This window comes from Pelmatolapia mariae, linkage group LG20 (assembly GCF_036321145.2).
Source record: "Pelmatolapia mariae isolate MD_Pm_ZW linkage group LG20, Pm_UMD_F_2, whole genome shotgun sequence".
Classification (NCBI taxonomy): domain Eukaryota; kingdom Metazoa; phylum Chordata; class Actinopteri; order Cichliformes; family Cichlidae; genus Pelmatolapia; species Pelmatolapia mariae.
This window is the reverse complement of record NC_086244.1, coordinates 29,191,241-29,217,655: the sequence shown is the minus strand read 5'-3', so window position 1 is coordinate 29,217,655 and position 26,415 is coordinate 29,191,241. Positions and strand designations below refer to the sequence as shown.

General features: G+C 40.8%; 1 protein-coding gene across 1 annotated transcript in view; it reads left to right on the top strand.

Annotated features, from left to right (window-relative positions):
* The window catches only part of pex14 (peroxisomal biogenesis factor 14), a 44,954-nt gene extending 18,539 nt beyond the window's left edge, over nt 1-26,415 (top strand). Inside the window, exons 3-9 of the mRNA XM_063464508.1 lie at nt 915-999; nt 7,408-7,530; nt 10,379-10,464; nt 12,253-12,355; nt 16,118-16,215; nt 21,688-21,779; nt 24,247-26,415. Coding sequence (XP_063320578.1) covers nt 915-999; nt 7,408-7,530; nt 10,379-10,464; nt 12,253-12,355; nt 16,118-16,215; nt 21,688-21,779; nt 24,247-24,727 — 1,068 coding nt within the window. The 3' untranslated portion in view covers nt 24,728-26,415. The remainder of the gene's footprint in view (nt 1-914; nt 1,000-7,407; nt 7,531-10,378; nt 10,465-12,252; nt 12,356-16,117; nt 16,216-21,687; nt 21,780-24,246) is intronic.

The window sequence follows — 26,415 nt, the reverse complement described above, 5'->3', positions numbered from 1 at the left end:
GGCGCTCAATCACTTTGTATCTTTCAACACTAAGAGAAAAGAAGAGTAATCAAAACCTTTCAACCTATTAGAGGGATGACTTTTACAATTGAATCACGGGGACCACAGGTGCGATAATAAGTCATCGAAACCTCCTCTCTAGTGTGTTTCCCCTTTCTCTGTGTTCTTACATATTTATCTATTTTAGGAGGCGCCACTTCATGGCGCCCACTTCAAATTTATGTTTTAATGCCATTTGAGGAAGATTTTTTTTCCCTCCCTCCAATTCTTGGAAATGCATACTGGGGTGGAAAATTAAGGTGCATCTCGAAGGAAAACATAATAGAATCGATGAACGCAATGCACTTAAAACTACTGGTGTTCTGATGCTATTTAACGTTCTAGTGCATTAACGTTTCAAGTCATTACAACATTCAGGCTGGGTGATTTGATCATGGCAGGTTTTTAACTGGAAGAATTACAGAAGTTTTCAGCCTAGGATTCTCAAGTTATTAGATACAAATGATCACCTCTGCATTAAGTATAGATTTTCTTCCACTCCGCACTTAAGAATGGAAGTTTGTCTTTAAGAGGGTAATAGCAAATTAAGCTCCATACTCCATTTATCCAGCACTCTTGATGGGCTAATTTTATAACTGCTGATTTGGTCATTCCCCACATTTAGCTGGAAAGTGGTCAGGTGGTCTTTTTCCTCACTGCTGGGTGTGGGGGGAGCGTAAAAGCAACTATCAAATGGAATCCATTTAAGGTTTTTCTTTTTTTCCTGTGGGGTTGGACTGATAATGAACCTTTTTCTTAAAGAAGGTCTAGACTGTTGTTTGTGCTGTGAAAAGCATCAGTTTGCTGCAAAGCTTATCTTCTTCCTCTCATGTTATATCATTACAAGGGATTAAATCACATTTGTCTCTCCCCAGATTACCACTGCTGTACAATTTCTACAGAACCCAAAAGTACATCAGAGTCCCTTGGCCCTCAGAAAAGCCTTCTTGAAGAAAAAAGGTGAGAGACTTCTCATTTGATTTATGCTGAAAGCTGTGAACAGTATACATAATTTGGGGAAAATGGCTGTGGTATTACAATCCATATGTTTATTCACAAAATGCGGTTGGCAAAGATACATATGCTATTTTTTGTAAGATCATTCTGTTGGGGTCAAAGGTTGTGGCCATGGCTCTTTGCCTTCAGGGGGGTCTAATAGGGGTCGATTTAGCTTCAGAGAACATGATTCAGGCCCTGTGAATAAATGACACACCAGTCTGGATGCTCCTTTGGGTTCAGGAAAATTAATATTGACAAACTCCCTCTGCATTTTCAATGGAATTATCAATATTGCCTTCCAGCATTTTAACCCTTTTACTTAATTTAACAGTTATCGTAAATTTGAGGCACGGCACGAGGAGGTTTTCTAAGCAGGGGAGGTTGGAATGTTTGCTGGCTCTTCACTTTCTTTGCAATTCATTGAGATATTTCTAACACACAGTAGAATATTGTTTGTGCAATAAAAGTTGCAAAAAGCTTTATTACTCTGAACTCATTTAAGTCAGTTCAATATAATGCAGCAGTAGAACTGCAGTGTTATGCCATGTATTTATAACAGTCAGCCTATGGCTGAGCTGTAATAGTATGTACTGTGTGTGTGTGTGTGTGTGTGTGTGTGTGTGTCTTTTACCTTGGATAAATGTTTTGTGGGGAGTGTTTTTATTTAAATTTGCAGTGAGACAGTTCAGTATGTGGGGACTGTACTTGTACAGCGCTTAGGGACTTTGCATTCAGCCAAACAGTGAAAAGTGAGCCTAAAAGCTCTGTGACTAGGAAAGGTAACCCGAAACCAAATCCATGGTTGCCGGCTGCTACTACACTCATCTCATATGGCTCTCTTGATATCATTTGAAATGTATTTTTTTTGGTCTTTTTCTTTCATTATTAACAACTAAGGCATGTTATCAGTCTGCCGTTAGTTAATTGAAATGTAACAAGGCCTCATTATTGTCAAAGGATGCCATGCTGCACCTTATTTTCTTCTTACTTTCAGCCTTGATGCAAACTCCACGGAGCTCCACTATCCAAATCGGTTTGCTCTTACTGCACTTTAAGTCCATGAAATATGTATGACGCTTTAATGCAGATTTATTTTGGAAAATCGGTTCCGCTGTAGATCTAAACAAGAACTCTGGATTTGCATAAGGACATCGATCTTACAGAGAGAGAGATGGGAGATATGGGCAATGAAACACTAAGCACAAAGTATGTTTGAGTAGCACTCTGCAGTATTCTTAGGATAACTCTTGACTTGTACAGTCATACAGCAGTGAACCTGGAAGTTGTTTAAATCCAATACTCAAGCTTTGAGATTTCTCCTGTTTCAGGAAAAAAGCTCTACTGTTACTATCGTGCTTTATTAAATCAGTTGCTTTGTGTTTTTGTGATTTTATTTAAGTACAGTAATTTTTTGTCTTAGAGATCGACGTTGATCATATTACAGGAAATTATGTCAGGAAAAGGCTTTTTTTAAGCTGCGCTTCAAACACAGATATTGCACCGCAATGCCGCTTAGTAAGGAACTAATCTTAGTTGACTGCTAAAAATAAAAGTAACGTGTACTTTAAGTGATGAATCACCTGTCAGACCTTTTTCATCAGTATACCACATTTCTTGATTGAAATATTTCTTTGTGGGAATTTAAACAAAATAACTTTATCGTGCCGGTGTTTGTGTTAATTCATAAATTATTGCTATGAATTGCACTTCTCGGTTACATTCATAGTAACAAAATAAAATGAAGTATCAGTACAAAATATCTTTTAGCCTTTGTTCATCTTCTCAGAAGCATCGACATCGACACTGACAAGAATTTGATTTTGAAACTTTCCATTTTCCTCCCATAAAACACGTTGGTAAGCTAAATCAGATTAGTAATCTTGTTCATTGGTGACTGCTTGCTGAGCCACAATAAGCTTTTATACAGGCGGCAGCAGGCCAGTGCTCAGACTTTTGCATGCTCCTGTACCCAGCATGTATTGTCCTTTCAACCTTTTGACAAAGAAACTCAATCATCATCCTCCTTCTCCCACAGTCACCACAGCAAATGTGTCAGTCTTAATTTCTAATACAGTTTAATGTCATATTTATGTAAATACTTCTGGATTTTACTCTATATTAACAGCCAGAAATGTCAAAGCACACATAAAATGAAACAATACCATCTCCTGGTAGAGTGGAATTTAAATTGGATTCCTCTTGCTGCCAGTACTTACGCTGGACAGCTGATGAAGGGGAAAATAGGGCCCACTTTGATTGCATGTTGCAGAATCTTTACACAATAATCTCAGTCGTGCATATTATTTCCCAGCGCATTTGTGCCCTAATCTGCACTGAAGGATGCCTCTCTGGTTACATGTCTGTTTTTTCCAAAGAGAGCCTAATAGTGTGGTTTATTTCAATATTCATTGAAAAATATAATTTTCTGTTTTCCTTCAACTGTCAATTTCAGGGTATGAATTGGCAATTATGCAGTCCAATATTTCAAGCTGCCCTTCTCGAGTCCTTGAAGTTGAATAAACTGGCTGAAATATTGAAACTTTGTCACTTTGATGTAATATAAATCAAGATTTAAACCCAGAGATGCTTTTTTCCCTGTCTTTTACAGAGGAGTGAGGAAATGAATTGCATTTTAAACTGTCATACCGCAATCTTGAAGCAATTTTGCCTTAGTCGTTGACTGCCAAGATCAAGTAAATTTTATTGTGTTTGAGTGAAATATAATGCGCTAGACTCTCATCTAGTGAATTGTGCCATCTATGTCTTCTTCAATTAACAGATGCAGCAACTAAAGAGCATTGGGCCTCCACTTTGGCACCACCATTTAACCCAGACAATTAGCAGTTACACACATAATTACCAAAAAAAATCAAATTCTCAGGACAAAGTCAACAACATTTTCCAGTTCTCAGTGTGTCACTTTGACCGTGGGACCTAAGGTGACATCACCCAGCCGCTCCTAGTTTGACAAACTGAAGGTAATTTGTTTTGGAAAGTAAACACAGGGAGTGTACATACTTTGCTGCAGTACAGGTAATTTCAGCATGTGAAACAGGTACAGGGCATTCGGAGTTGGTGAGATATAAATGATGGTGTGACTGTTTTTATTTATTTATTTTTTTAATAACGTCTCAGTTGTTATTGAGTTGAATAAATAACCCTAAGAGATTTCACCCTGAGAAGTGGGCCAGTGATGGAGGGTCAGGGGAAACAGAGGTAGGCTTTTGGTCTATTACCATACCTGCTATGGAGGTAAGAGTAAGGTTCATCATCCCAGATATTAATAGGATGCTGTTTGTAAGTGGGGTTATGTGACTCACCTCTCGGACAAAAATGACAATGACCAAGGCCTGCATGGAAGGTAAAGGGATTGATGTGGTTATAAATTACTCCACGGCGCCACCTAGCCTAGGCCTTGCCCACTTTGTCATCACTACAAGGCGATAAAGCAGGGAAATGAGAGCAGAGTCCCCTTTTTTAATACATAAATGAATACTCTATGAGAATGGTCATTATTTAGGGGCAATGTTCAAGCTGTTGAACAGAACCAAATGACATGTAGAATCTCCCTCGGCAGTATAGCTTGGGAAACAGTTTGAACTTCTCCTTAATAACCCATTGACCTCCATCTATTTATGACCCCTGGCTTGCATTTTTTTTCCATAATATTCAAAATGTAAGTAATTTTCACTCAAGGGCAACTTCATAGTTCAGGCCTTGGAGGACAGCGAAAAAGGCATTCACCTTTTACCACACAAAATATTTTAGTAAGCAATTCTTATAATTGGCTGTCCAGGCTAGGTCTTGACCCATAAAGTCCAGAAGTGCCAGAATTGGAGAAATAGATTTAATGCTAGAGCCCTGCTGCCTCTTTGCCCTTAAAAAATACCCAGAGAATATGAGCCAGTGAAAATAGAGCTGTAAATAACCTGACGAGCAATGGGTTTTCCTTTAAATAAATACCGATCAGGTTTATGTTGAAAGACAATAGAAAACGTAGCCCAGATATGCAGTTTACAGTATTTATAGCTGTAATATCGAGGTGCCAGCACCGTAATTTCATGCCCCAATGAGAATGGCAAGGTCAAAGCAAATGCTTTGGCAGAGCATCTGCTAATACGGTGACTCATAAACAGGCACTGCGTGTATCAGGTGCACCAAATAATACAGTATAATGAAATACAGAATAGCTTTCCATTATTGTTGTTTTTTATGGTGTCGTCATTAGGTGTAATTTATGTCTTAAAAAATTCATCTCCCCACAGGTCGATCTGAAATGGGGGTCCAGGGGTCATTCCACAGGTTTTGGAACCCATAATAAATTTCACAATCCCTTTTTTGTCTTTTCCTTTTATATGTAAAACTCACTTTCACCTTGTTCCTTTTTCTTTGGGATCTGAGGGCTCTTTTGTTTGCTGTTGTCTTCCCCCACGGCAATAAACAGATCAGAGCCTCAAACACAACTTAGCAAGCTGTAATTTCACAGGAAATCAGCTTTTGGAATTTCCAGTTATTTTATTTTGATGTTGGGTAAAAAACAAAAACCTTTCATTTGCTGCGTAAACAACATCAAAGATGTGAAGAGCTATTAACATGTACATATATTGGTCTCAACAGCAGCCTAAATGTAGTTTTTTGTTTCCTTTTTAAAGACCTTAAATTTCAAGGTGAAGGGAAATTTCCTTTCTTTTTTTTGTCTCTTTTCTTTTGTTTTAATATATCTTGTCTTATTTGGTGAAACTGAGATCATCGCATGTCTCACTCAATAGTCTGTCACCATGTAGTCTGCTGCGGTCAGATGAAACAGGAGTCCAGGGACACATTATTGCTTATTTGACAGTGCAGTCTGACTGCACAAACTCAGCGCATGGCGCTCACCACTTCCTGGCACTCAGGACCTGCTCTGCTACAGGCTGGCCAATATTTGCCTTCAATTATTCAACAATTTTCATGGCCATTCCTTTGAGCATTTAAATAGGTGACTGGAGGGACCTCTCTTGGCATAAGCTTTCTGCTAGATTATCACAGGATTTGTTATTCTTTTGGCCTGCGGGTACATGCTCAAGTGTGAATTCAGATTTGCTTCACAGTTAAACACTTAAACAGGTATTCAAATGGGAGGACTTGTTTCTCTTTTCTTTTCTTTTTTTTAAATCACATCTTGCCGACCTTCAGAACTGAAACTTTCTACTTTACATTTGACTTCTCATAAAACTATCAATCCACATGGAGGTTATTGTATGCTGTCTCGTATAGGCCACTCTGGAGGTCAGTAGAAGAACTGTTATATCTCTGTGCAGATACTGTTCTGTTAATGAAAACTTGAAGCAGTCACTTGAAATACTGCATACGAACACTTTCCGTTCTCTCAATATCTCTGAAAAGATGGAGGAAGCATTAGGCAGCGCATGTGAGAAACTAAATCCTGAGGGAATAGTTTAAGTAAAAGACTCTTTTACAAATCTGATTGTCTATCATTAAGTAAGTGAAATTACAGAAGGAAGTAATAGTTAAAATCTTGGAGAAGAAGTTTAAAATATTCTAATGTAAATTGTGTTGCTTCTTCATTATAAGGTGCTTATCTCTATCTAAGAACTACAATATGTTCCAGTTTTGGTTTTTTGTCTTCAGCTTTCTCTTAATTGTTCTGCTATAAATGTGTTTTTTGTTTTTTCCAGCATGTTTCGTCAAAAGTTGTAATTATTTTCTTTGTTTAGAGTAAGATGCTCATTAAAAGATGAGACCCACAGCAATGGCAGCATATGGTGGCTGAAATAAAATCCTTTCTTGCCACAAAAGGAGATGTTCATATTAGATTTTTTTTCCTCCTCCCCTCTGATTCTCCATCGGGGAGCCCTTTGCAATTTAATCATCACTAAAATCATTAAAAAGATCTGAAGATTAAATTATATTGGCATTTGCAAAATTATGTAATACATTTACATTACAATGAAGAAATTAAAATAATGCATTTTCACTGTCTGGGGTGTATGAAATCTCCACATGGGAAATATAACTGGAGAAGTGGACAGACTCTTATTTTCTTTGCCTTTGGTGGCAGTTAATAGGCTAGCAGAGTTTCAGATTTCACTGTGTGAACCTTTCCGCACTCTCTTCCTTTGATGGATGTCCCTGAATCAAAAACTCTCGCTGGAATTTCCGAATTATGAAATGAAAATACATTTTTGAGAAAGAGTCTTTGTGAAATTGAATGAGATTTGACATACTTTCTCTAAATTCTACTTAAAAGATTTGTGGGGAGCTTGGGAAGTATTTAAGCATACATTATGATAGCCAGAGAGCCATTTGGTTTTTCCCATTAAGGGAACATTTTTGCGAAGGCCTTATAAGTGTGTGTCTTCATTACAGGCCTGACAGATGAAGAGGTAGAGTTGGCCATCCAGCGTTCTGGCTCCACAGAAGCGCTGCCTCTGGTCCCTGCAGGGCCCGCACATCCACTCCATGCAGCTCAGCTCCCTCCTGCATCGCTCAGTGAGTACATCGTTTTCTCAACTTTTTTAGCACCTGCAAATGAGTGCATCCGTGCCCTTCAGAAATAGTTTGAGACTTAAAGATTTGAGACTGAACAGAGATCCTTGTGCTTTGCAGATGTGTTGTTAGAGAGCTTCCGTCTTGCTTTTGTTAACGCTGTTTAGTTTGTTTAAATTATCTGTAGCTCCCCATATACCTCGCTCTTTACAAGTATTACAGTTATACGTAGCACACGCCATATATTTCCTGCACTGTGGATTTAGACACAGGAAATATGAGCACAAGCTTATGAAGTCTCTTGCCATTCTGTTTCAAGGGGTTCCCCCTGGCGAGACCCCACACCACAACCTGTATCTTTATTACCTCAGGAGGTTATGAGCGCTGTCCACTGATTTACCAATGCAGAATGAAGTCCGCGTAATGCTTAACCCATATGACAATGATTCCAGATGTATTCCACCCTCATTTATTACCACACTGTCCTTGACTCCCCCAGCATCTCATGTTTTGTAATGAATGTGATGTTGATGGGATGGCCATGTAGTTAGGAAGACTCGCAGCTCTCTGTCCATAGTGGAGGGTTTTATATCAAAACGGCTATAAGGGAACTGCATAATGAGGTGAGAGCGCGGAGTCTTGTATGGGGGGTCATGCCGAAAAGAGGGGGCTACCTCCCTGTGATGTCCTTCTTATGGGGACGGTGCACAGGGACCCGCATCCATCTCTGTCGAAGTAATGGATACTCTGATCTCTATTTCCACACGGTAGAAGGACAGGAAGGCCTCCACTGAACCCAATAAATTTGAGAGGAGATTGGAAAAACGGGGGATGGAGACCACAGTTCCACAGCTTAAGTGACCAAATAAAAAAAAATAAAAAAAAGGGACAAGTGGAAGTGGTATAGAAAAAAGGAGAGATGGGGAAAGAATGAAAGGTCCTAAAAGAGGAGAAAAGAGAAAGTGAAGACCCCTGGTGATGCAGTGAGGCTTGTTCAGGGTCAAACACCTATCCCAAGGACTTCCAGGTCTTTCAGATGCGTGGTATTCTGGGATAGGTGACAAGTCTATCTCAGCTATGTTGACGAAGACCTAAATTTATGTGGTTACCATATGGATGTTGGAGATTGATTCAAAATTTTCGATAGGAAAGGTTACAGGATCATTGCAGTGTGCTGCAAAAGCAATGAAATGTGCCCTTGAGATGGAGAATAAAGTAGCATTCACCTTGGAAATATACCATGTAGTCCTGTATGACAGCGGGTCTCTCATTTTATTTGCATGTAAAAATCACACAAGTGCTAAGGCACAAAATCAATCTGGTTTACTTACTTCAAGCCAGTAAACATGTACCACATAACCCATTAGGTGAAATCAGACCTGTAATAGAATATCAATGGTGTGCTTCAGTGGCCTAGCCTCTAATAATTTCCTATTCATTTTGGCCCCACCAGAGTAAATAAAGAAAAACTCATATATTTCCTCAAGACCTGTTTGTTGTTTAGTGACATTTTCAGTTGAATGCTTCTCCTCTTAAGAGGGGAATTTCCACCTTGACAGACAGTTGGCCTACCCAGATGACAGCTTGCACAATGACACACTTTCACATTATCTGTCATTCAGCAAGACGGCAACTTCTAAAAGCACAAATACACTCTCTCTTACCTTTCTGTTTAGTTTTGAAGGTTTATATATAAACACTGTATCTGCCCCTGTCACCCCCACCCGAAAGGCTACCATTGGAAGACAATGGTAGCCTTTAATAGAAAAGCACAATAAAGAGTGCATGTTTATTTCTGTAGGCTTAACCCTTATGGTTCAGATGTTCTGCTTAAACAGGGTTCATTATTATGTCATACACACAAGAGAGGTGAGTACAGTCCTGTTCAATATCAATTAAATGTCAAGTGTTTTACCAAAACCAAAATATTTTGCAAAATACAAAGCTTTAAGTAAAAATGAAATGCAACAAAAGTGAATACATTTGTGATTACCAATACACAACTTGCATAATCTTTGATTACTGAACAAAAAGTGTTTTTCATTTGACCTAATTGTGTTAGCATGGTCATAAAATGACCTGTGAATGCCACGACTTTCTTAGTTTTGCACTTCTGGGCTGTTTCTACTGTATATGCGTGTCTCCATGAGGGCGCTACATGGAAAAGAACTGGAAAATGTGATTCTGAGAAAAGGATACTGGAAGATCAATGACCCTTTAAAAATCAGTGGCACCACAGTCTCAGCTGTAATCAGGAGCTATAGAATAAGCTGTAGTACCACTAATCAGAGCTGCTGTGGCTGTCCTGCTAAAACAACGCCAAGGACAATGTGTTATTTGCAATGACAGGCAAGTGCTCTAGACTTACCACAGGGGTTGTTAATGGAAAGAAGTGCTAGTTGAGTTATATTAAATGTTTAATCGTGCAAAGGTCAGTCAGCACTCTCAAAAGAAATTATGCAATACTTTTAATGCTGCATTTCAAGTTTTAGTGCAGCTCGAGTTACACTAAGAGTATGTCTTGTATCCCGTCTTCCTCCCCTCACTCCCAGCCGGTCACGTCGGGTGGCTGCCCCTCCCTCAGTCTGGCTTTGCCTGAGGTTTCTTCCTGCTAAAAGGGAGTTTTTCTTTCCCACCGTCACCAAGAGTGCTTGCTCATAGGGGGTCGTTTGGGGTTTTCTCTGTATTATTATTATTATAGGATCTTTACCTTACAGTATAAAACGCCTTGAGGAGGCTGTTGCTGTGATTTGGGGCTATATAAATAAATTGAACTAGCACAGTCAGGCAAAGTAGTGCATATGCATATTAATGTCCAAAGCTTAATGTTTAATCTTGCTTCTATGTCCAGGTCCAACGGGCTGCAGATGGAGAGACTATGGTGCCCTTGCCATCATTATGGGGGGTATCACATTCTGTTTTTATCAGCTTTACAAGGCAAGTTACACAACCTCATTTTGTCTGTTTCATCACTGATTTATTTGTTTTAATGTGACCAATTGTTGTGCCGTTAATACGCCACATCCTGACATCTGTCTGCACTGCCTCTCCCTTATATCACATTAAAATTGGTTGGCGTTAGTTTATGATGAACTACGGTGCTAGAATAGAAGACGCCTCTGCACTATGTAACAGCACTTTGGTCTTGTTATTAAAGCTACCCTGCTTTACGTCAAAGCATGATGTCATCTGAACACATTCTTTTTAAATCCTCTTTTCTCCTCCCCTCAAATAGATATTTTTTTTGCTTTAAAAACATCTGCTGACACCACACACAACTACTCTTTTAATTTATTGTTTTGAAATTCTACAGTCTAAAAATATTCACCGTTTTCTTTTCTTTTCTTTTCTTTTTTTTATCAGGCTTAGCAGCCCTTGAACAAGAGCTCAGGAGGCCCCTTGTCCCTGCTGACATTAATCCCATAGTAGTTGTTAGTAGTAGTCTGAGTGGCATGTGGAAGCCATTACTCTTGTTTTAAAGGAGGACAGGAGCTTTAGCAGTAGCTCTTGGACTAGGTGACAGCCCATTCTCCTTTGTGTATGGAGGAGAGAGAAGGGGAGCAGGTACCATGTATGTACATATTGCCCTGCTGACCATGTCAGATGCACTTGCTTTCCTTTAGTGCTCTTGTGTCTTATTATTTCCTTTTTCATTACGGAGCTTTTCATAAAGCTGCACATGCACATTCACAGACTGTACCAGTCCACTGTTTCCCACATGCTGCAGTGTTGGCCAGCCACCGGTCATCTGGGAGGTGGGATTCCCTGGTGGGACGGCACAGGTTGCTGTCATGTCACTAGAGTGTAGCGCCAGTCGCACCATATGTCCAGGCTTGTGCCCATACTTTATTTATGTTATGGTGCACCTTGTAAACACCACACTCTCAGCAACCCACTTATTAATTACCTCGTGTTGACACCCATTTAATCTTTTTCTCTAAAAAGTGTTTATTACTTGCACTGGTGTGGCTGCCTGCCACCTGAGCTGGAGAGAAAACCCGGCAGAGAGCTGGAAACTGGCAGTTACTCAGCCTTAAAAGCAAATAAACAAACACAAATATACAGATAATTTTAAGGCAGTTTAGCGGTTCCCTAAATGTATGTGTGGACATTAGCTTTATATGAAACATACATGAAAAGGACTGAGCGAGATGCTCACAAACTGCTCGTCTGGGTAACCCACTCACTGGGTAGCAAACATCCTCATTTGGCTGTCAGATATACATATCATTTGGTAGAGTTTTGTTTATTTAGTGGCAGAGATGATAAACAGCGTGACATTGTTTTTGGTTTTGGAAGACTATTTTCAGTGTTCACCACCATGTTTTTCCCTGTAGGCTGGTCTCTTGCTTTTACTGTCCTTTTCACAGTTTCATTCTTTTTATAATACTGAAAATATGCTTTTAGGCTTGCAGCTATATGCTTAGAAAAGCAGCAGGTTTTTGACTTTTCTGCTCTATATTTAAAATGACTAATCTGTTATCACAGTTGCTGATTTTCTTACCCACTAATGGTTTCAATACTAGCGTGTGTACACACCTATTTTATCATCCGCTCTAGAAATCTTTTCACCTAATCATGCACTTTAGACAGTGACACACAAGTCCAATAAAACAATGCCATTGACCCTGGACTGCCATGTCTAGGTGGCCCTGTCTTTTCCTCATCTTTCTCCCCCTATCCACTAGAGAGAAGTGTAATATTGTGCCATGCTTTTAATTGCAGAAATACATCCTTCCCCTCATTATGGGAAGCCGAGAGGACAAGGAGCATCTGCAGAGGATGGAAAGCAACATTGCGGCAATGAGTGGCACGCTGACACAGACAGGTGAAGATTAATATCTTCATCACTTTCTCCCTCCTTAACATTTTCCCTCATTTATCTGTCGCCAAAATCGGGGGCCCTGCGCGTTTTTAACAAATGACGCCGCTGTCATTTCGCTTTAATTTGAAATTGCTTGTTTACTGTCAGGCTCGGGCTCAATTAATTACGTTTCGCTGAAAAGCTCTTAACCTCGGAATATTAATGAGGAGTTGGGAAATGACAACTTTTCTTCCACCCCACCCATCCCGTCTCACTCCCCCCTTCCATCCATCTCTCCCCCACCCTCCCGCCCTGCACCAACCTCACCCCCATCCAAACCTCCATCGCCATCATCATCATCATCCACCCTCTTCCCCATAGGTGGGCATAAAGTTCATTTTAATTTTGTGCGCGCGTGTATGTGTCTGTTTGTGTTTGTGTGCATGATGTGCACGAGTCGCAGTGGCACTGTGTGGCGTCTGGGCTCAGCACTGGGCCTAGTGTGATTAAGTGCATGGTGACAGGTGCGGCTCCCATGTTGGACAGGTGAGGAATCTCAACCTGGCTGTCAGACGTGGAGGGAGAGAAAGAAGCGGGGAGAGAGATGCTTTCCGAGCTCTTCGTCAGTATAATTAAAAATCCAGGGAGGCGTAAATGAGAGAGGCACTCTGAGAAACTTTGGTCTCGTTAGCAGTAGTGTTAAACTAGAGTGTGTTTTTCACCGGAAAGCTACCAATCCCCATTTCAGACAGGTGGCTCTGGCACACCGTATTGTTTGTTTTGTGTTAATGATAATAATTAAAAGGCATTTTATTTCTAAGGTGCCTTTTCAGATTCTTTAAATTAAACCAAATGTTCTGGAGTTCTAAAACATGCAAGGTTATAGGGTATTAAATGAAACATTAATGCCATTTCTTAAAAGAAAGTCGCACTGTTTAGGTAAGCTTTGTCTCAAATGTTATTTGGTAGGCCTTAATGAATTTTTTAAAATTCATATTTCATTTGTAAAACAGGTGTAAACCTTATATTCTGTATTATTAATCTATTAGTAAAGTGTTTACTTCTCTCACTTGTTTTTCAGGTTCTATAGGAAACTTTTTTTTAAACTTGCGAGAGACCTGTGTTTATGTAGATTTTTTTTTTTTTTTTTTAGCCAGAGAGAGACAAAGAGGGGCTGAACTTGATTATAAATACGATCTGATTATTTTAAATACAGACATCCTTTGTTTGATTTTCCCGTCATCTCCAAATGAAAACAAATCGAGAATCTGAGTTTATGGCTCCTGTCACGGACCAACGTAGTGCAGATGAAAATATGGCTGTTATCATTTTATCCAGTCACACCCATGCTATTGTTTTCTGGCTGGCAAAGGTAGGTGGAGGGCTGCAATTGTGTAGGATCGCGTGCAAGGTGTGCCGCCCTGAATCTGATTAACAAATATATGTTCTTTTATGGTCATTTTCTCCCAACTATGCAAACGCATTTCCTCTGGCTACTTCACTGCCCATTCTTGCTCTACTTATCACTGATTGGAGATTTGCCAACTTGCAAACCCTGTTTTGTTTGCTACCAAAGACAGGATTTCTCAGTAGGAGGTTTTTTGTTTTTTTTCCCCTCTCCCAGTGTGAAGGTGAGACTCTAAAGGGAGAGAAAAAAAACACAGGTCTTTTCTTCAGTCAATAGAGGGAACTAATTTGCTATGACTGCAGTAGCCACACTGCTATTGTAGTTAATGACTGTTGTAGTTAACAGTTGGGGAGAGGGGTTGCAATTACACTGAGAGTTTTCTCCCCCTGCTTTCTCTTTGTCTTCCTCTCCCTCTCGCTCCTCTCTGCACTGAGTAATAGCGACCGACTGCCTCGCCGCTGCCAATTGCTTGAACCCCCTTTTGTTAAAGTTCATGTGTTTCTCTAGTGCCAGGCGCAATGAGGTGATGTATCCTTTTGAATGGGGACTACATTAGTCTCTCTCGCCAGCCTCAGCTCAAGAGTAAGGGCCTTGACTCCCATTATGATTTGCCTACAACTTCACACAGACAATTAATGAATGGATCTTGGAACTACTTCAGCGCGCCCAGGCTGTAATGGAATTGTGCGGCTGTTTGGGCACTCTTTGTTGGTGGGAGCCATATTGGTGACCAGCTGGCCATTAAAGACAGAGACAGGCCTGGACATATGTAGTGTACATTATATTGAGGTATTTACTGAATAATTTACTGAATGCACAATGTGCATCCCTCTCACAGCAGCTGCAAGCACCACACATCATCTTGCCTCTGATTCTCTCTCACACAAATGCATGCACACACGCACACATCGCAGCTACAGCCTCCTTCTGATTCATGCCTGGCCAAAGTCATTGACTTTATTAATATTCCTGGCTTCATATCTGTGATAACTGGGAATAAGTGTCTAAGCCATACAAAAGAGTCAACTTTCTGGAGAGACATTAAAAAGAGTTTAGCTGCGGACGGCTGAAAATGCGGTGCCGTTGGTAATTCGGGAGGCGCAGCATTACAGGCTGGCAGAGTGACCCACACATCTGGATAAGCGGTTCTGTGGTAAGGTGGAATCGCAGACTAATAGGGCAGCTCTTGGTTTAAAGTGCACACCCCGTCATAGTAACACCTTTTTAAGCACGGGTTGCCATACCATTTAATTTTATTGCCGTCTTTAGAAAGGTTGGTCGCACTCTGGATCACAAAACTCACTGAAAAACTGAAACTGTTTGCACAAAAGTCTCCAGCCCCAACCGGCAGTCCTGCTCGAACTCGTATTCTGTAGAAAGCTTGAAAAGATCAAACGTTTCAGCACCCCACCTATATTGATACAACTCCACCCATTTAAACACAGGTGTCACTGCAAGATATTAGTGTCTTTGAAAGATCAAATATTTTGTCTGTGCTGGTTTTTCAAAAGAAGCCCAGCTCCAAAGCTAGGCGCTCTGTCTTTTGTCCTGGCCTGGGTTAATGTGAGAGCAGGGGTTCTTTACATCCCGTCCAGCCGGCTGCAGCACAGGCTTTTAACCATTGGCCTGACAACCTCAGCAGTGGACCGCCACAATATCTGTTGATGTTAATCCTATTAGGCTTGATTTAACACTTTACACGCCCATGATTTATATGAATGTTTATTGGTTTTCTGTAATATAATCAGCTCGGGGAAACTTAATGCATTGTTTGGTAATACACGCGTGACTGGAAGCAGGGGCAACAAACTGTGCCTGGTGTTATTTGAAATCATACACCTTCCTCCAACACCAACACTTGAACTAATTCAATCTTCAAAGTCAATGGAAAAAGAACAATATTTATTAGGATTAGGGGGGACATTTTGTCTGGCAGCCTCCTCCCAAATGAGAGCCTTGTTTTTTCCTTTGTTGATCGTTTGAGGATTTAAAGATGCATTAGAAGGCAGTGTCTGGGTGGATAATGGAAGGTTAGAGACTGTTATTTGATTTAAGTTCAGACACTAGAGATTAATACCTCCATCCTATGTGCCCCCTCCTTCCCACTATCTACCCCCGACGCCTCGGACCAAAAAGCTGCGACTAAAGTTACCCGGTATTAGCTTTGATTACAATTCTCAGAGGGCCGCTTTGATCAGTGACTCGAGTCTCATCGGTTCTGTCATTGTGGAAAGAAAACAGTCGTTTTGTATCAATTAAATAACTTCATCATAAAACGTAAAGCTGCGCGTCTTTTTTTTTTCTTTCTTTCTTTCTTTCTTTTTTAAAAGACAAACTTGAATCACTTTGGCATCTCTTACTCTGCTTGTTCTTCACAGTCAGCCAGCTGCAGCAGACCCTGATCTCTATCCAGGAGGTGCTAGTCCAGCAGCAGCAGAAAATCCAGGACCTCTCCCAGGAACTAGCTGCATCACAGGTGGGTAGCAGCTCATCAGGAATTCTGTATCCTTCACTTGACAGCCCCAGCAATTTGTTAGAAGACCACCAATACTGAGGTAGAAATCTGGCGTTGTACCTGATAGCGTCACTTTCCTCTTTTGCCGGTTTTACTGGTCAGCTTTTAGAATACATACTACGTAAAGCTGTGACCAGTTTAGAATTAAAGTAAGTTAAATCTTAATCTGTCCATTCATTAAAGCATGAAAGTTTTTATTCATTACATGTTTATTGTGGACTAACATTAGTGTAATGAAACAACTTTGCGGTGCTGACAGTAAGCGAGGCCACGCTGCAGTTTGGACACCTTTTTAAAGGTCTGTTATTTTGTGATTGATGTTTTTGAGGAAAGCTGGACGGGCAGTAACTTTGGAATTGCAGAAGAGCTCGGTAAACGTGAGGTTGCAGCTCGAAATCTCCAGATTGATGAGGAGAGGGAGGAGGTTTTCTCGAGGCCTCTGTGTACTAAAATCTTTGAGTCATAACTACCCAAGACAGACAGCCTTATTATACTGTATATCATCAGAACACAAGCTACAAAAAAATAAGGTGCAGCTCATCATGGGACCATAATCTTTAACCATATCGTTCCTCTTTGCCTTGATTTTTATAGTCGCTGTCCATAATCTCCTCAGAATTGTAAGTGTTTAGGAGAATCGGACTGAGTGATTGTTCTAAAACTTATGTGCAGGGATGAAATGTTGCTTGCTTTTTATAACGGCGCTCATAAATTGCTTTATGATCTCTGGGCTCTAAAAATTGCCTTGGAAGAGACAATCTTAGACAATGTTTTATGTCCACAGCTTGTTAAGCACATGGGTGTGTAACTGAAGCATCTGGATATGGCAGGAAAACATATGTGGACACATCTGCTTCGGCACAAACGAGGAAGAAAAATATGGATAACTTCCCTGGACGGGGTTCATCAAAAACTGAAGACTCATAGCTCTTTTTTTGTTCTTTCAGGATCTGAGCTGCACATTGTCTCCGTGTAGCGTAGAACGAACACATTGATGGACTAAATCAGCATGTATGATGGGAGCTGTGATCTGATTTGATCCCACGCTGAGCTGAAACAGAACTATCTAAGATAGCGTACAGGAGGCCCCGTTTAAACAATGAGTTTCTTCCGGCACAAAGCAGTGTTATTTATTTTATTTATCTCTAAATCACAGATTGGATTAAAAAGTGTCCCCTTCATTTGCTATGAGTGCCTTGTTGGACAGCAGTAGTGTATAAAAAGTATATTTCCCATCAAAACACCCATTAAACAAATCATAAACTCTGCTTTATAGTTATAGTGTTGATCTTAAATTTTCCCTGCGAGTCGGCACGAGGCCCCTCTGTTGTCTCAGGCCGCGGGGGGAAATTGGAAAATTGTTTTCAGGTCCGGCATTTTTGATGAGAAACACATGTTGGAGCTGGGGAGCTACTTATCATTCACCGTTTGTGGCTTTCAGGGTTTGCTTCACCACACTGCTCAAAGCGCGCCACGCTTAGCAATTATACCTCTCAACGCGGAAATGTGCCTTTAACCCAAAACACATGGAGACTTCTGTTTCCTCAGCTGCTAAGTAAACATTTCTCGTAGTCTGAAACCGCTCAATTGCGGAGCGCGTCTACTGTCCCTAAACTGGGGACCTCATTATGGAAGTGAGTTTAAATACTCTCGCACACACACACACACACACACACACACACACACACACACACACACACACACACACACACACACACACACACACACACACACAACACGGGCTGATTCTGCACATTTCCAGACTTGAAAGCCTGGGACAGTTTCCCTCTTTTTCACTATTCTCTCCGTTAAAATGATCCTGTAAAGACATGCTGTTCTATTCTACTTCTGCTGTTAAGCATAGATTTGCCTCAGGATGATTCATCCCTGATGTTAAACAGCCAAGTCTATTTCTGCTCTATTATCATTACAAATCTGCCTGTTAACTGTGTTTGCCCTGCTGTCTCAACTCACTGATGGCTCTCTTTATTAGTGGATACTACATAGAAGATTAGAAACCGTCTCTTTGGCTTGCGTAAGACGAACTGCCAGTAGGAAAGTGCATAAATAGAGTGAAATCAATTGCACTGTACCAGTGTTTCCACTCAAAAACACTCCTCTGGGGAGTTCCTTTTGAAGCTAATTCCATCATAAATATACATGTGTTACAAGAAAACACACTGTCTGCCGGCGGAATAACTGTGAATTAATTTGCCTTCAGACACTCTTAAACAAGGCTTGTTAAAGATCTTATCTTGTTGCTAATGGTCCACAGGCATTTATCTTCATTTAGCCAGATGCGCTGCCATCCTTGGGTGCTGCTAGATTTGGTCTTTTTTTTTCTTTGCTTGTAATATATATTTTTCTTTTTTTCCCTCTTTTTCCTGAAGCACTTAGTTAACCAGCAGACCCGATCACACGCACGCATCCACCCGAGACACATTAGTTACACGGCTTTTAAACCAGTTAGAGGAAATCTTTACTTTGAGCAGTATTTACACAGTAAAAGAAACCGCATCCATCCAGCACAGTGGCGGTTGATAATTTAATAGGTGGCACCTCCCTGCTAGATTGACTTTGCGTTATTTGGGTTTTGGTTGCTGGGTTTATTTGTTTTTTGGTTGTTTGTTTTTATGCATAATGCTCTTTGCGATTTAAAGAGCCAAGTGGAGAATTATGTTCTCCAGTCCTTAGGCCACACAGAGCCCTGCACCTGTACACCAGGAAGTGCAGTAAAAGTCAAACATGAGGGGGGAGGGGATGCACAGGCATAGCGCTGAAGATTTGTTTTAGCATACAAAGCAAAACTCTAGAAATGGAGTTCACAATACAAGGCTATGGTAGTAGTTTAGCAAATCATGTATTTGTGTTGATGAAGTGAACTGAAAAAAAATTAAAAATATGAATTATTCACCTAGAGGTATCCAGTCCTTTGCAGCAGCACATGTCCACATACTAGGACCCAAAATCAAATTTTGGATACATCTCTTTATAGTGACAGAGGAGTCAGTATCCGAATCTCAAAATATATATGTAAATATGGCATATAAGTGTATACAGTTCAAAACAAAACACAAGGATGCATGCATTTGCATAAGAAAAGCATTTCAACAAAAGCAACATATATCAAAGTACATTTTAAAATGAATAACATAGGCAAAACAACCAAGGCTGCCGTGGTGTATAATAGCGCACAGGTCAGATTCTGCACTGTAATGGCTGGAAAGAGCTGGAAGTGTCTCTTAAAAGATGCTTTTGTAATCAAAGCTGCTGAGAAATTGCAGCGGTTAAATATTTTGATCAGCAGTTTGTTAAAACATCACAACTGACACACTCGTGCGGTCTATTGGACATGTGTCAGCACTTCAGGTGGGGCTTTTAAAGCGAGGCGTACTTCAATTCTCTGCAGTCACTGATACCCCCACCACTCAGCCTCCATCCAAACACCCAGTGCACTTAACACACGATTCTTACACAATGTGTGTGTGTATATATATATATACTGACATAATGTATCTCAGAGCTGAAATCCAGCCCTGGCCCAACATTTAATTAGGTTTCTTCAGACTTAATAAGACATATGTCAGAGTTAGTGTTGTGTGACAAGCCTTGATGTGAGATATTATATGGCGCTGCTCTGTAGATAATGCATATTATGTATGTAGCTGGTGGTTAACAAGTCTGCTCTAAAGCCTTCTTTTCTAATGTTATGTGACATAAGTATATAGAAATCATTACAATTCACTTATTTGGAGTAATCGGCCCTTTTTCTTCAGTTGATTCTGCGCCTTGGAAATCTTTTAGCTCAGCCTACACAGCAATTAATTTTTTTCCCATCATAAAATGAGAGAGAAGCAGAATTCAGCCTTATTATACCGGTGCCTTGGGGAGGCGAGGGATTAAGATGGTTCTAATGAGGTGACGGCTGTAATAAGAGTGTCTTCAGCAGGCCTCCAATGCACCACCTCTAAAACATGACTCCTTATCAGCAAGGTTTAGGAGCGATAAGAGCCCCCCCCACCCCCCAAAAAAGAAAAAAAAACCTCTTTCCCCCTCGCCTCCTTTTCTGTCTCCCTTCACATCTCCTCCTCTGCCTCCTTCCATCCACTGTAAATGAGTCTGATCCCTTTCAGATGTGATTCAATTAATTTCTCTTAGATTTAATTACAAGCGAAAGAGTCCAAGTTATCCCTCTCCCCTCGATAGGGGGTCCACGCTTCCTAACAAGCTTCCTCTGGTGAGTCAGGAGAGTCTTAATTACAGTTTTTACTTTTCTTTTATCCCACTTTTTCCCTTGTCTGCTCCTTCTACTCCCTCTGGTCTTGCCCGTTTATCCTCACGCATTTTTGTATTTTGTGTGCAGGACTAGACTAAGAATGGTTAGCAGTTATCTACTTAACGCGTTCCAAAACATTTTCATGGTTAGATAATCGAGTCTCGCCACAGGCTGCGTACATCTGTGCGCAGTTCTTCCAAAGAATGACATTTCCTTTTCAGGTAGCTTTATTTGAATAGTTTTGAAGGGCAGTGTAAAAATTTATGGACTTCTGTGTAACAAATGTCTTTTGTTTTGTTTTTCCCCCTCCTGCCTTGTAAATCATTATTTGATGCCTTCTGAAGACTCACTTTTTTTTCTTTTTCCTTTTTTTTTTACATGCATAACCCACTGAAAACATCGGTTTCAGGTGCAAGCAGGCAGGGCCTGCAGGTTCTTCCTCATTTCCATGTTTGTTGTTCAGTTAGTAGTTTTATCATTCCAGGCCTTTATCAAAACTCCCTATTTTACAGCTGCCTCAGTCAAAGTCCAGCTTGTTCCTTAAAAAAAATTGCTGCAGAGACAGATTTTCAGCAGCAATTTGCCATTCAAATACTTTTCCATTATACCCTTTAACATTTCATGCTGCACCAATGCCTGTGTGTGGCTACACACGCCTTTGATAAAAGACAAAAAGGACAAAACAAACTGCTAAGCTTTGGTCTGCCTTCATGAATGTGGCTATTGTTCAAGATAGTCATTATCCAAAACACAACACACTGGCCTAATCTTTTCTAGATAGTATGGAAAATTATGTAAAAACAGCATGATTCACACTCACTGGACTTTCTGACGCCATAAAGGTGGATACAGTGAGATTGTTTGTCCTTTTTTGTCATCGCCGGCAGTAGGCAGTTGTGAGGTTGTTATGGTGACGGATGACCTGACTACACACAAACATGTGGCTTTTAGCATTTGCATCTACCATGTTTGTTTACCCAGCCGGTCTTTTTTTTTTTTTTTAAAAAGAACCTTTTTTATTAACTCATATCGTTGAAATCAATCATAGAGGAGCTGTTGAAAGTCCTACAGAAAGCTCAATTGTGCTGAAACCCTGAACAGTGCTCGTGTGTGTGTTTTTGACAGTTGTGCGTGTTTCACTTGTATTTTTCCTACAGGCCTCGTCCTCAACGAGCCGCATCCTGGACAGCCAAACAGTGGGAGAGCTGAAGGCTGAGATCATCTCTTTGAAGGGCTTACTGCTCAGCAGGTAACAAAGTTATCCCGACCCCTGTCACATGAAACAGGCCAGGTGTGCGTGTGTGTGTGTGTGTGTGTATTGAAAGGCTTAGGACTTGGTGTTTTTTTGCACGTTTGACTTCCTTAATGCAGTCCATTTGAACTGTGTGACAGTGTAAAACCAGGACAAAGCACCATCAGCATGATATGCAATTTGATTCATAAAACAACTCATTTGTTAGCATGTGGTAGCTCTTATTCAGATGTGATTTTGACAGCACGTCTTTTACACCACACATTAAATCAAATTTAAACTGCCTATCCAACACCTTAGGTTTACACCTGCACCTGGTTATTTCATTTCATTGAAACTTGTTTTGGTTTGTGTAGGGTTAATAGAAGCTACTGACACATTATAATATATATTTTTAAATGTGTATTTCTAATGCAACACCTAGCAGCAATTGTATCATATTTGCAGATGTTGTACATTAACTTTGAGCGTGACAGTTAATTGGTGACTATTAAACATACCTTGACAAATTTACATTCAGTGAACAGTGATCTGTTGTCATCACATCACTAAAGCGTGATTGTAAGACTCCTGTTTGCTGAGTAAGGCTGTGAGATATGGTTGAAAAAGTTTGTTAGTGGACCGAAACTCAAAGTCCACATTTTGTCCCTGGAGGTATGAGTTTACACTCTCAGAAAGCGTGCAACTATAAAGCTCTTTTGCAATCATTGCACACTCATCAAAAGCTCTTACCAAAACTGAAATTAAAAAAAAAACTGCCTGGTGTAAATTTGGCTGATATCTACTACAAGTTTGTCACGTTGAGCAGCAGTTGACTGCTCCCAAACGCTGCTGCACATTTGGGATACATGCCAGATCTGTGTTTCTATGCCAGAACAACACGCCAGGCGTGCTCCCCCAGACACTTCATGACCTTGTATTAGACCCCTGACAGACTGACCCTAGGGGATGATTTCACAGTTCAGTGACAGAAAAACTGGAGAACCTGCTTCAAGGTGGCGTTCTAACCTGATGGGCTTGTGCAGTATTTTTTTGTTTGTTTGTTTTCTTTAAGACAAAAAATTGGAACTCACACCTTTGTTCTAAACTACTTTAGATTACCTGAAGGTTTGTGTACTAATACATAAGAAAACAAGAGAACACATGATAATCACATCAGTCTTTATTATAACATTTCGTGACTTGGGTTGGCCAGTTAACATACATCAAGCATCAACTGGTGTTAGTAACAAAGGTGACCATTAATGCACTCCAGTTGATCTGCTGCAGCTTCATGAAAAAATCATATTCATTTTTTACAAAATAAATAAGATTGTAAAAACTGAGGAAATCTCCTAATCCAGATGGGACCTGACTTTTTAGCCCAACATTTATACTGATACAGAGTAAAACCATTCTGATAATATCGATACGATGGTTGATGATTATAATGCTTTAGCAAGGTCATTTGAAAACTAGTTGGCTACCTACAGTACTGTGAGGATGGTGCTTCACTCTGCAGCGCAGTCTTGTCAGCTGTGATGTCACTCTGCTGCATTCAGCACTGACAGCATTATAAACAATAGACTTGGAGCTACTCTGTTGGACAGACTGTGCAATGCTATAAACTTTGAAAATTACTTAACTGCAAAGTCTAGATGTACCTATAGTGTGATGGTTAATAATAAAAAAAATGTGCAAGGCCTTTTGTGTGAGCGTGGTGATAGACGTCCCCTCTTTCTTTTCAGCTTTGTTCCGCAATCTAGTCAGCCGCAGCCCAGCTCAGTCAGGCCCATTAGCATGCATGATTATGTATTAGTGTCTATAATGAAGCCTGAAGTAAGAGTGTACATCAGAAAACCTGCGAGGACGAAAATTGCCTCAGTACTGTGTAGTTGAGCTTGTTTTGTTCCCCTCATACATTCTAATCAGTAATAATCCCTTTGTCATTTGCTTTCTTGACTTCATCCTGACTGTCACAATGAGTTTTCTGGCAAAGGATTGAATTACAAAATAAAGGCTCCGTATCACCATCTGTCTCCAAACTTGTTCCTTTCCTGTTCAAATGATCCAAATCGTCTCCAAACTGTTTTTTTAAGCACCAAGAAGTGCTGAAACCCATTCAACATTGTCTTTTTGATCTTAAAAGCTGCAGTGGGTGTAATTAAAAAATCTTAGAGCATCTTTACCAGGTGTGATGAACATCTGGCTGTTTCGGGGGGAAAAAAAAAAACATTTTCTCTGCTGTAATTATGAGAATTACATAGGGTGGTTAGTGTGCGGCTGCATGCTAAAATGCAAAAAAGTGTTGAGACGTGAGCTTGGTTGGAAAGTTATACATGGTTTTGTGGTCATATTATGTCCAAATATGGTTGATTACATCGTGGGAAAGCTCTTTTCACGTCTTTTGATCACAGCGAGGTTTGTGATGAGGTTGCAATCAGGCCTAATTCTGTTCAATGCTGTTGTCTGTCACCCCTTACAGGAAACAGTTCCCCTCCACTCCCTCTGTTCCTAAGATCCCCTCATGGCAGATCCCCCTGAAGCCACCTGCAGCATCTAGCTCACCGTCCATTAACCACACCAACAGCAGCAGTGACATCTCCCCTCTCAGCAATGAGTCCACCACCTCCTCCCCCATCAAAAATGGACTCCACAGCCCCCAGGATGCGCTGGGAGGGCCCGATGGAGCCCATGGTATCAATGGAGATATTTGCACCGTGGGCCTGGGCACAGCGCTGCCCCTCGACCAGGTTCGCATGGAGGTGCAGGGAGAGGAGGAGAGGAAAGATGAAGATGAAGATGATGTCAGCCATGTAGAAGAAGAAGAAGAAGAGGAGGAGGAGGAGGGTGGTGGTCTAAGCATGCAGACAGAGGACCGGCGAGGTGGGGACGGACAGATTAATGAACAGGTAGACAAACTGAGGCGGCCCGAAGGTGCCAGCAACGAGAGCGAAGTCGATTAGACCAACATAAGAGTACAAAAACACTTCAGAAGACCACCTCTCATCCCTGCTGATAGCTTTGTTTCTCGCTGCTCTCACATACAGGTTTTTTTTTCTTTCTTTCTTTCTTTCTTTCTTTCTTTTTTTGTCAGTTTCCACTTGCTTTTGTCACATCATAATGTTGAGCAGAAGGAGGAGTAGGAGTGCAAGTATAAGAAGAGCCAGACCTGTGCGATGACACACAGGTTACCACATTTTACTTTTGTTCAAACTAAATGACTGTATCCCGAGCCAAGCACTATGTTGTGATGTTTCTTTGAAAGGACAAGTGACAAGCAGCAGTCAAATCAGAATGACTTTTATCAGCCTTTATGCAGTACTAACCATGTGTGACTTACTGCCTTTAATTTCCATGATTTGATCAGATAATCCGCAGCTTTGCCTCGGTGTCCTTGTGATTGTACTAAGACTCAGACCAAAGAGGCAGCGCCGCACACAATATGTCTGCTGTACAGTGCATCTGCGGGTCAGGAATCATAAGGTGGTGCTTGAGTCTCGGTGTTACCGTGAGGTTCCAGTGGAGCATTAGCAGAGTTTGTCTCGCTGTTGATGGGAATAGGAGAGGACAAGCTCTTCCAGGGCCGGAGCTTTTAGCCTCTTTTATGTGTCCTTTCGCATTGGTGTCAGTCTGTCAATAATTTACAAGGCCAGCAGGGTGGCATTTGGGTGAAATAAAACCCCTGAAATTCGAGATTAGAATGTGATGACGGGCTTTGTTCCATGCCGGTGTCAGAGTGCTCATACGCTCAAAGGAGGGGAAGATAAATGTTTTTTTTTCTCTCTCCCTCTCTCTCTCCCCCCACTTTCGTTTTTCACTGTGGGCTGAATTGTGCATCTTTGCGAGCCGTGTTTGCGGGAGAAAAACCGAAGGCTGTCTGCTGAGCTGTATCTGTGTCTCCAGCAGGGCAGCTGATTTGGTTTGTGAAGTATGTTAATAATCAAATGATCAACAAATAACAGATGTATTAGTTCATGCAGCTTGAAATGTCAAGGAGGCTAAAAGCGGAAATCTAATACAGAAAGCCCAGTTGCATTGTATTATTTTCTGTGACAAACCCTCCGGTCCAAATTATGTAGGGCCTCCTACAGTGAGTAATCTTTACAGAAAACGGCGCCAATATTTTGTAATTAAGCTGCAGTAAGACGATGAGCGCTGCCACAGATGGAAGTTGCAGAACTCGTATCACTTTTTCTTTCTCAGTGTGGAGGTGGATGGGGGAAGTAAAAGAAAATTGCCCCATGATTGAAAAGGAAAGTAATAAATGAATACTTGACTTATTGAATTACTCACTCCGTCTCTAGCTAACAAGAAGAGTCCATGAGTGAGAAGAAGGGATATCAGCTTGTGCCATTTCCACTTCCAACACATGGCCTTCATTGGAACACAGAAAAGGTAGAGGGGACACTGCACATTTCTGAGATACTGTCCTGGCCTGCAGATTGTATGTTTAGTGATTTGAATTGACATTAAGCTTAACCTTAACAGGAAACATTGCAGTTAAGGTTGTTTTGTTTTGTTTCCTTTTGTGTGTACGTGTACTCAGTATGCCTCAGAACCACTGTAGTTTCAGTGACGGGTCCTTTCCCTGTAACTTACTGAATAAACACTGTCTTCACTGCAGTTCTAACTGTAATAAATTTGATTTATC